The sequence below is a fragment of the Colobus angolensis genome, unplaced genomic scaffold (genome assembly GCF_000951035.1).
Source record: "Colobus angolensis palliatus isolate OR3802 unplaced genomic scaffold, Cang.pa_1.0 Scaffold98, whole genome shotgun sequence".
Taxonomy (NCBI): domain Eukaryota; kingdom Metazoa; phylum Chordata; class Mammalia; order Primates; family Cercopithecidae; genus Colobus; species Colobus angolensis.
In genome coordinates this window covers 5511178-5522066 of record NW_012123820.1, presented here as the reverse complement: position 1 = coordinate 5522066, position 10889 = coordinate 5511178, and the positions used below count along the sequence as shown (strand labels likewise).

Genomic DNA, 10889 nt, shown 5'->3' with positions numbered 1-10889 from the left:
TTCTTCTTCTTCTTCTTCTTCTTCTTCTTCTTCTTCTTCTTCTTCTTCTTCTTCTTCTTCTCCTTCTTCTCCTTCTCCTCCTTCTCCTCCTTCTCCTCCTTCTCCTCCTTCTCCTCCTTCTCCTCCTTCTTCTTCTTCTTCTTCTTCCTCTTCTTCTTCTTCCTCTTCTTCTTCTTCCTCTTCTTCTTCTTTCTTCTTTCTTCTTCTCTCTTTTCCTGAAACTTTCTATGAATGGCTGTGGCATCATTAATGCTGCTGAATATCTTTAAACTCTTTGCACAAGCAAGTGTGTAGCTTAAGGCCACTACTGGTGAGGAAACCAAGTGTCCTCTGTGCCTTTTTACTTTCTGTGAAGTAATTTAAGAACATCCAAAAAATTAGATTTTAAAAAGTTATCATCTTGGTACAACACCGTGTGCATATACACTTGGGAGCTTAAAAAGGTGTTTTGTCTGGAACTTAGAAGCAGCTCTAAATCTAGTAGGGCAGACTTTCTAACATACCTAGTTTTATTTATTGACTTTACTGGAGTATGATAGGAAAATGAAGACTCTTTACTCAGTTCTGGTGTTGCTCATAACTTACTGAGAGGCTAATACTAAACTTGGAAAATTGTTTAAGTACGTTTTATCAAGCAGTCTGGGTTTTGTTTTTTAATACAGTTTTTAATGGATATCTGAAAACTGAAGGAAACTTTAAAGGTTTTTTAGTGGTGCAGGTGAAGGTGCCAGTTGCTATTTGGTATCACATTCTACAAAAGCTTCATTACTTTACCTGATGCTGGTTGCTAAGCAGCAATTGCACAGAGCATTAGTCTACTGGGTGCCTTTACAAGCCAGAGGCTGATGCTGCACTATTGATGTCATGTGAGGAAATAATGCACATGCTCTAATTGCTCACCAGGAAATAAACCTAGAAACAGAAAATGAAGAACAAAAAGGTTGCTTGAAATAAAACATGATCAACATGACCATATTTTGAAACATTTCAGGAAGGTTGCTTCTTGTCAAACTTGCCTGGCAGAGTTTGTTCAAAACTTGTATTTAATAAATGAACACCCGAGTTACAAAAAAAAAAATGGTGACTAAGTATCAAGTGATAGATACCTTTGAGAGCCAACTTAGAGGCTTCTTTCCAAAATATGCAAGACTTGTGCACTGAAAACAACATGGCATTGTTGACAGAAATTTTAAAAAACCTACATAAAATATATGTTCCAATCATGGATTTGAAGACTTGGAATTATTAAGATGTCACTATACTTGATGCAATTCCAATCCCAGAAGATTTTAGAAATACACAAAATCTGAATTCCGACTGAGAATAGCTCTAATAATATTGAAAAGGAAGAACCAAATTTAAGGACTTATACTATCTGATATCAGGACTTACTGTAAAAATACAGTAGTTAAATCAGTAGCATCCTGGCATAAGAATAAAAAAATAGATGAATGGAGTATAATAAAGAATTCAAAAAAGACTCACATTTATATGGTGAATTGGTTTTTGACAGATTCTGAAACAGTTCAATGAGAGAAAAAATATTTTTTTCAATAAATGATGCTGAACTACTGTATTCACTTAGAAAAAAAGAAAAGAAAAACTCTATTTTTACCTCACACCATACATAAAAGTGATTTGAGATGGACCATAGACTTAAATAAAATTAAAAACTCTAAAATTTTTTGAAGAAAATACAATGGTAACCCAATTTTTAAAAAATGTACAAAATATTTGAACAGACACTTCTTCAAAAAGAAAGATGTGTACTAATATGCATGTTAAAAATATTCAACATTATTACTCTAAGGAAACACAAATTAAAATCACAATGAGACACGTTATATGCTATTTAATTTATATGAAGATTTTGGAATTGGCAATTCTTATCTACAGAAGTAGAAATCAAAATACTTGCTGCCTCTCATTGGTGAAGGACTGATTAGGAAGGAGCATTAGAGAAATGTTGGGGATGTGAGAATATTTTGTGTCTTGACAGGACTGAGAGTTACATGAATAGATATACACTGTCAAAATTGACAAAATGGTACTTGAGTACATTTCAATGTATGTACATCATACCTCAGATTTCCTTATTACCAATGCTTGCGCTGCACCCTGGAAGAATTAGATCAGAATATTCACTGGGGATCTCCTGGGCACCAATATTTTAAAGTTTCTCTTATGATTCTAATGTTCAACTTTGGGAACCTCTAGTGTGGTTTCATGCTCTATCCCTAATTCCATCTGTGGATATAGAACAGAAGAGTAGCCAGGGTTAAACATAAATTCTGGAAGTTAGAATTCCATAAATCCCCAAAAATGTGTAGCCTCAGACTGAAAAGTGTTAGTTCCCTTGTCTATCAAGACTGACTTGGGATACAAAAAGATAAAGATACCAAGTGGCACCAAAGACATTTATTGCTCCTTCTTCCTGACAATGAAAGGGTACCAATGAGGCAAAGTGTGAGATGGAGAACACATATCAAGGGCCTTGCATTGTTCTCCTTTCCCAGGTGAGGAGAAGTTTTTGATGCAGATATGCTGGTAATGTTGAACGGAGAACGGTGTGGCTATGCACAGCCAGGTGTGTATAGTGGATAAGGACTGATAAGTATAAGTGTATTCTCAGCTACCAGGAAGTGCAACAGTGGAAGTCAAAGATAAATATTCCTTCCCAACGTCTGTATAAGTGTTGATTTACTTGTCAAAACTCATGTCTTAATTTTGGTTTGGTAACAAATCATGGATGAATTATGTGCAGGAAGATGGAGAATACCCAGAGTGCTTTCATCATGTCTTAGATTAATTCCTCCCCTGCCATGAGCATCTATTAACACAGTACAGCCTAGCTTAATTTATATTGTTAAATATAGGCTATATTATATGAAATTGTAATGAATACTTACTTTGTATTTTCTTCAATTCTAGATATTATTTCATGGAGTGTTAGTATGCCTAATAACCCTCATTGTCAATAGATTTGTTTTGCCAACAGCAGTTACTATACTAGGTAAGCCCTAACAATTACTATTCCTGTGGAGAGAAAAACATTCTAAATATGGTCAAAAAGTGATAATAATAAAGAAAGAATCCATGGGCAGCATAGTGAGACTCCCATCTCTACAAAAAATTTGAAAATTAGCCTGGTGTGGTGGTGTACACCTATAGTCCTAGCTATTCGGAAGGCTGATAGGGGAGGATTGCTGGAACCCAGGAGGCTGATGCTGCCGTGAGCCAAGATCACACCACTGCACTCCACCCTGGGCAAGACAGCAAGACCCTGTCTCAAAAAAAAAAAAACCATATAAATTATATAAATATGAGTCAGAGGTGCCTAATTTTTTTCAAATTTTATTTTACATATACAGGTTTGTTACATGGGTACATGGGTATATCGTGGGATGCTGAGGTTTGAGGTACAGATCTCATCACCAAGGCAGTGACCACAGTACCCAAAAGGTAGCTTTTCAACTCACATCCCATTTCTCTTTCCCCACTCTAGTACTCCCTGGTGTCCACTGTTCCCATCTCTGTTCATGTGTACTCAATGTTTAGTTCCCACAAAAGGTATTAGATTTTCTGCTCCTGCATTAATTCACTTAGGATAGTGGCCTCTGGCTTTATCCATGTTGTGGCAAAGGGCATAATCTTGTTCTTTTTTATGGCTGTGTAGTATTCAATGGTGTATCTGTACCACATTTTCTTTATCCATTCCACCAATGATGGACACCTACGTTGATTCCATCTCTTTGCTGTTGTGAATAGTGCTGTGATGAACATACAAGTGAATGGGTCTTTTTTGTAGCATGATTTATTTTCCTTTGGCTATCTTGGGGTGGCTAGCTTGAATGGTAGTTCTGTTTATAGCTATTTGAGAAATATCCAAACTGCTTTCCACAATGACTGAACTAATTTACATTCTCCTTTCTCACCAGGAGTATATAAGTGTTCCCTTTTCCCCACAGCTTTGCCAGCATCTGTTATTTTTTTGACTTTTTAATAATAACATTCTGACTGGTGTGAGATGGTATCTTATTGTGATTTTGATTTGCATTTCTTTGATGATTAGGGATGATGAGCATTTTTTTCACGTGTTTGTTGGCCACTTGTATGCCTTCTTTTGAGAAGTGTCTATTCATCTTCTTTGCCCATTAAGTTTTTTTTAGTTTTAATTTTTGTGGATACATAGTAGTTGTATATATTTATGGGGTGCATGAGATATTTTGATACAGGTATAAAATGTGTAGTAATCAGTTAAGGTAAATGGAGTATCCATCACCTCAAGTGTTTATCCTTTGTATTACAAACAATTCAGTTATACTCTTTTGTTATTTTTAAATGCACAATTAATTATTCTTGACTATAGTCACCCTATCGTGCTGTCAAATGACAGATGTTTTTCATTCTTTCTATTTTTTGAACACATTAACCATCCAAATTTCTCCTTAGCTCCCCACTACTCTTCACAGGCTCTGGTTAACCATCATTCTACTCTCTATCTCTGTAAGTTCAATTGTTTTAATTTTTAGCTCCCACAAATAAGTGAGAACATGCAAAGTTTTTCTTTCTGTGCCTGGCTTATTTCACTTAACATGACCTCCAGTTCCATTGATGCTGTTGCAAATGACAGGATCTCATTTTTTAAAATAGCTTAATGGTATGCCATTATGTATATGTATAATATTTTCTTTATCCATTCATCTGTTGATGGACACTTAACCTTTGCCAATTTTTAAATGGGGTTATTGGTTTTTGCCTGTTGCTTTAAGTTCCTTGTAGATTCTGGATATAAGATCTTTGTTAGATGTATAGGTTGCTAATATATTCTCCCATTTTGTAGGTTATCTGTTTATTAATAGTTTATTTTGCTTTGCAGAAACTCTCTAGTTTAATTAGGTCTCGCTTGTCAATTTTTGTTTTGTTACAATTTTTGGGGGGACTTAGCCAAAAATTATTTCTCAAGGCTGATGTGGAAAAAGTTATTTCCCTGATTTTCTTCTAGGACTTTGAGGTCTTACATTTAAATATTTAATCCATCTTGAGTTAATTTTTGTATATAGCAAAAGGTAGGGGTCCAGTTTCATTGTTCTGCACACAGCTAGCCGGTTATTGCAGCACCATTTATTGAATAGGGAATCCATCCCCCATTGTCTGTTTTGTCAGCTTTGTCAAACATCAGATGGCTGTAAGTGTGCAGCTTTACTTCTGGGTTCTCTATTCTGTCCCATTGAGCTATGTATTTGTTTTATACCAACACCATGCTGTTTTGGCTACTGTAGACTAGTAGTATAGTTTGAAGTCAGGTACTGTGACTCTTCTGGCTTTGTTCTGTTTGCTTAGGATTGTATTGGCTATTTGGGCTCTCTTTTGGTTCCAAATAAATTTTAGAACTGTTTTTCTCTAATCCTGTGAAAAATGACATTAGTAGTTCAATAGAAAGTGTGTTGAATCTGTACATTGCTTTGGATAATGTGGCCATTTTAATGATATTGAGTCTTTCAATTCATGAGCATGGAATGTTTTTCCATTTATTTGTGTCATCTCTGATTACTTTTGCAGTGTTTTATAGATCTCTTTGTAGAGATCTTACACCTCCTTGGTTAGCTGTATTCTTAGATATTTCTCTTTGTTGTGGCGATTTTCTTCTTCTTCTTTTTTTTTTTTTTTTTTTGAGACAAAGTCTCGCTCTGTTGCCCAGGCTGGAGTGCAGTGGCGCGATCTCGCCTCACTGCAAGCTCCGCCTCCCAGGTTCACGCCATTCTCCTGCCTCAGCCTCCAGAGAAGCTGGGACTACAGGTGCCCGCCACCACGCCCGGCTAATTTTTTGTATTTTTAGTAGAGACGGGATTTCACCGTGTTAGCCAGGATGGTCTCGATCTCCTAACCTCGTGATCCACCCGCCTCGGCCTCCCAAAGTGCTGGGATTACAGGCGTGAGCCACCGCGCCCGGCCGATTTTCTTCTTTTTTATTTTTAAAATGTTTGTGGGTACATACTAGGTGTCTATGTTTGTGGGGTACCTGAGATGTTTTGGTACAGGCATGCAATGTGAAATAAGCACATCACAGGGAATAGGATATCCATCCCCTCAGGCATTTATCCTTCGAATTACAAACAATTCAATTGCTCTTTAAATTATTCTTAAAATTTAAAATGTAACTCTTTATTCTTAAAATGTAAAAGTATCATTGACTATTAATAATACTTTTTAAAAGTATTAAAACTATTATTGATACCTTATCTTGTTGTCAAATAGTAAGTCTTATTTATTCTTTCTATATTTTTGTGCCCATTAACCATCCCCACCTGCCCCCATTCCCCACGACCTTTCCCAGCCTCTGTTAACCATCATTCTACCCTCCATGTCCATGAGTTAAGTTGTTTTTATTTTTAGATCCCACAAATAAGTGAGAATATGTGATGTTTGTCTTTCTGTGTGTGGCTTATTTCACTTAACATAATGATCTTCAGAAAACACAACAGGTGCTAAATTTCTTAAGAAGCTAGAAACTGGATACCTTCTAGAACAAAAAGATAGTTTGAGAGATTGGAGTCTTAAAAGATAATGCAGATAATTTATCATATGTGCTTAAATGGCTCATGCAGTTATGGAAGCTAAGTCCCAGAGTATGAATTCCAAAGGCCTGAGAACCAAAAGAGCCAATGGTACAAGTTCCAGCTAGTCTGAAGGTAGGAGAAGACTGAAGTGCCTTCTCAAAGCCCATTAGGCAGAGACAACAAATTCTCTCTTGTTCAGACTTCTGTTTTATTGAGGCCTCCAACAGATTGGATGAGGTACACCCACACTGGGAAAGGCAATGTGCTTTACTCAGTCTACCAATTTAACTGTCACCCTCATCCAAAAACACTCTCACAGACACACCCAGAATGTTTAGCTGAATATATGGGTACCCTGTGGCCCAATCAAGTTGACACATGAAACTAACCATTATACCTCTGTTTCTTTGTTTCCTCATATATCAAACTGGGAAAAAGGACTCACCTCAAAAGGTGGCCAGATAACCAAAATCTTAATGCATGCAAAGTGCTGAAATATGCTTTTGCAGAATATAGTAAGCACTCAATAAACATTAGCTATTACTATTACATGCCTCACCTTTTGCGAGAAGAAATATGAAAGCAGAAAATGTTTAACTCTTTAGTGTTCCCATTATTAAACAATTTATGTTGAAATTTTACTTAAAGATTAGTGACAATAAGTTAAAAGGAAGCTTTCTAACCCATATCAAAATGGTGGTGTTTCTACTATTTATCAAATGTGTGTTTGTACCAAAGGTCTTCGTGATGCCACATCAACAAAATGTAAATCAGTTTGTTGCACATTTCAACACTTTCAAGAGCTAACCACGTCTGTAGCCTCTGTCCTTAAATTTGACAAAGATCTTGCTAATGCTGATTGGAACATGATTGAGAAAGCAATTATACTTGAAAACCCATACATGGTAAGCAAGTAATATCTTTTTTATTGCTTTAATGCAGATTTGATTACACTGACGTATAAATCAGATCATAAATATTAATTCACAATTTTTAATGTTTGTAATTGACAGAGAAGTCGTGTTGATAACTCTATTTAACCAAGTAGTAAGCGGGGGTGTTAAGGAATTTCATGGTAACTGTGGGGCAAAGTAGAAGTCATAACCCCTTTGAATACATATGTTTAAAATACATGTTTTATGTTTATGTTTAAAATACATATGTTTAAATTCAAAAGAGGAAGCTGTGTATTGGAGATCCTTTTAAAAGACATCATAGGTCAGCACAGTGGCTCATGCCTATAATCTTAGCACTTTGGGAGGCCAAGGCAGGTGGATTGCTTGAACCAAGGAGTTTGAGACCAGCCTGGCCATGTCTCTATAAAATATACAAAAATTAATTGGGTGGTGGTGTGCACCTGTAGTCCCCGCTACCCGGGAGACTGAGGTGGGAGGATCACTCAAGCCTGGGAGGTTGAGGCTATGGTGAACCATGATTGTGCCACCGCACTCCAGCCTGGCCAGCAGAGAGAAACCCTTTCTTAAAAAGAAAAATTATATATGTGTGTGTGTGTATGAAAGTGAACCTTAGAAAATGGCTAGTTTTTGACCAAATTGGGAGGGGTCAGGGGCCTTTGTTTACTTATTTAGGCTATTGTATATCTAAGCATTTGCTAGACCTTAATTTATGGTTAAAAATATTTTTAATATAAAATAGAATTCAAAGCCAATACCATAAGTATAGCTGTGCGAGATGTCACCTTCTGCTTTGCTTAAAGCATAAAGATATGCTTTAAGATATCTGCAGTCAGACTTATTCTTTTAAGAGCACTGAGCACACTAATCTGTCACGGTTTCCCTCAAGGGAAATAGTGAAAGTTGTCCTGGGGTCCTCAGAGCTGCTGCACTTTTCCATGTCCTACATCATGTCTAGTTTTCAATGGTTTTTACAATGTTTTTGTTTTTGTTTTTGTGTTTGTTTTTCTTTTTATTTGAGACGGAGTCTTGCTCTGTCGCCCGGGCAGGAGTGCAGTGGCCGGATCTCAGCTCACTGCAAGCTCCGCCTCCCGGGTTTACACCATTCTCCTGCGTCAGCCTCCGGAGTAGCTGGGACTACAGGCGCCCGCCACCTCGCCCGGCTAGTTTTTTTTTTTTGTATTTTTAGTAGAGACGGGGTTTCGCCGTGTTAGCCAGGATGGTCTCGATCTCCTGACCTCGTGATCCGCCCGTCTCGGCCTCCCAAAGTGCTGGGATTACAGGCTTGAGCCACCGCGCCCGGCCTGTTTTTGTTTTTTTGCATCACACAATATGAGGGGCCGAGTTCTAGGAGTGCTTAGGTGAGATAATTAGTCTCTATGAAGTAGAATTCTGAAAAAATCCATTTCATATCCACTGAAACAGTGCTTAAAGCTCCAGATAGGAATTTAGAACTAACCATTGTACCTGCAGGAATACTGCCAGGATTTCTGGATGGAACAAGTACTGTGTCATACCCAAGGATTTCTGTAGTAGCTTCCAATACCTGATTGTGAACCTTTGCTGACTTATCTGCATCAGAATTATCTAGAAAGCTTATTCAAAATAATGATAGCGTTTTCACCTGCTCTCTGAAGATTTTTATGCAGGTGGTCTGAGCAGGGCCCCAGGAATATTTTAAATCCACTACCCAGCTAATTCTAAAGCAGAAGCCAGTGTTGGGGCCACCACTCTGGTACTTGATCTGTTTCAGAAGGCAGAGGATCAAATGACTACATTCTCCTTTCTGTGATGCAAACATGAGGGATATTATAGTATTAAAGATAGAACACTGACCTTGGAATCAGAAAATCTGAGTTTATAGTCTACCTTTCTCACTTAATAGCTTTGTAATTTTGAGCATATCATCAATTTTCTCTAAGCTTCAGTTTCTCATCTGTAAATTATTCATACTCCCATTTCCTTTATGTGTGTTCACTTTCTATTTTACATTAAGTGATCATTTTAAAGCAGTGGTTGTCAAGTTTTAGCTGCAGCAAAATTATCAAATGGGGTTTTAGAAACACAGATTGCTGCCCACTCCTCCAATTGATTAGTAGGTCTAAGGTGGGATCTGAGAATGCACGTTTCTAGCAATTCCCAGGTGATTCTGATGCTGCTGGGAAACCACACTTTGAAAACTGCTAGTGTAAAGCATGATCATATATGTGATAGCTTTTTAAACTGTTAATAATGCCATGTAAAAGTAAAGATATGATAAAACTCCCCCCCACAAAACTGACAATTATTTTACCTTCCATAACTGAGCAAATGATTAGACATCTAAGCAAATGATGAGGATCTGAACATTTTTCTATATTTATTTCTGTAAGAAATATACATCTAATTTCTATAAGAAATTCACTCACATTGCATTCTAGCTGGGAAAAGATAATATCTCATGATGGTTTTGATTTTCATTTCGCTATTGACTAGTGATATTAAATTTTTTAATGTACTTGTTGACCGTTGTGTGTCTTTGAGAAACGTCTGTTCAGATCCTTTGCTCATTTTCAAATCATACTATTTGTTTGTTTGTTTTTGCTGTTGAGTAGATTTGCTACCATTTTTCAATGCAAACTGGTACAAAAACTGCTTGTGGATTATGCTAACCAATGTGTTAATATTCATGTGTTTTTTGTTCTTTTATTTATGTTTTATTTAGTTGAACCAAGAAGAAACAACAGAGCAGCAGAAGGTGAAATGTCCACACTGTAACAAGGAAATAGATGAGATCCTTAACATTGAAGCAATGGAGCTGGCCAACAGGCGTCTCTTGTCGGCACAAATGGTACTGTGTTATTCTCTTTTGAAATTATTTTTGGCTAAAAATTATACTGAAAAATTCCTCCTTTATAAAGACATCTTGATCATGCTCACTTAATAGATTGTTTACAAAAGCAAAGGGAAGTTTGACATTGACTTAGGAGTCTGCTTGATTGCAAAAAAATAAAATGAAAGAGAGAGAAAAAAAGAAAGAAGGAAAGAAAGAAAGAAAGAAAGAAAGAAAAGAAAGAAAGAAAGAAAGAAAGAAAGAAAGAAAGAAAGAGAAAGAAAGAAAGAGAAAGGAAAGAAGAAAGAGAAAGGAAGGAAGGAAGGAAAGAATTCACTCACATTAGCTTAAGTAGAGTGGTTTATTTATGAAGAAATGGCAATTTCTTTTATTTTTTATTTTTTATTTTTTTTGAGACGGAGTCTTTGCTGTCATCCAGGCTGGAGTGCAGTGGCGCGATCTCGGCTCACTGCAAGCTCCGCCTCCTGGGTTCACGCCATTCTCCTGCCTCAGCCTCCCCAGTAGCTGGGCCGACAGGCGCCCGCCACCACGGCTGGCTATTTTTTTGTATTTTTAGTGGAGATGAGGTTTCACCGTGTTAGC

At 37.0% G+C, this 10889-nt stretch overlaps 1 protein-coding gene across 1 annotated transcript in view; it reads left to right on the top strand.

Moving 5' to 3' along the window:
* SLC9C1 (solute carrier family 9, subfamily C (Na+-transporting carboxylic acid decarboxylase), member 1) overlaps positions 1-10889 on the top strand; it is a 131592-nt gene that overhangs the window by 44790 nt on the left and 75913 nt on the right. Inside the window, 3 exon segments of the mRNA XM_011932809.1 lie at positions 2932-3013; positions 7299-7465; positions 10179-10304. Of these exon segments, the coding sequence (XP_011788199.1) occupies positions 2932-3013; positions 7299-7465; positions 10179-10304 (375 nt within the window).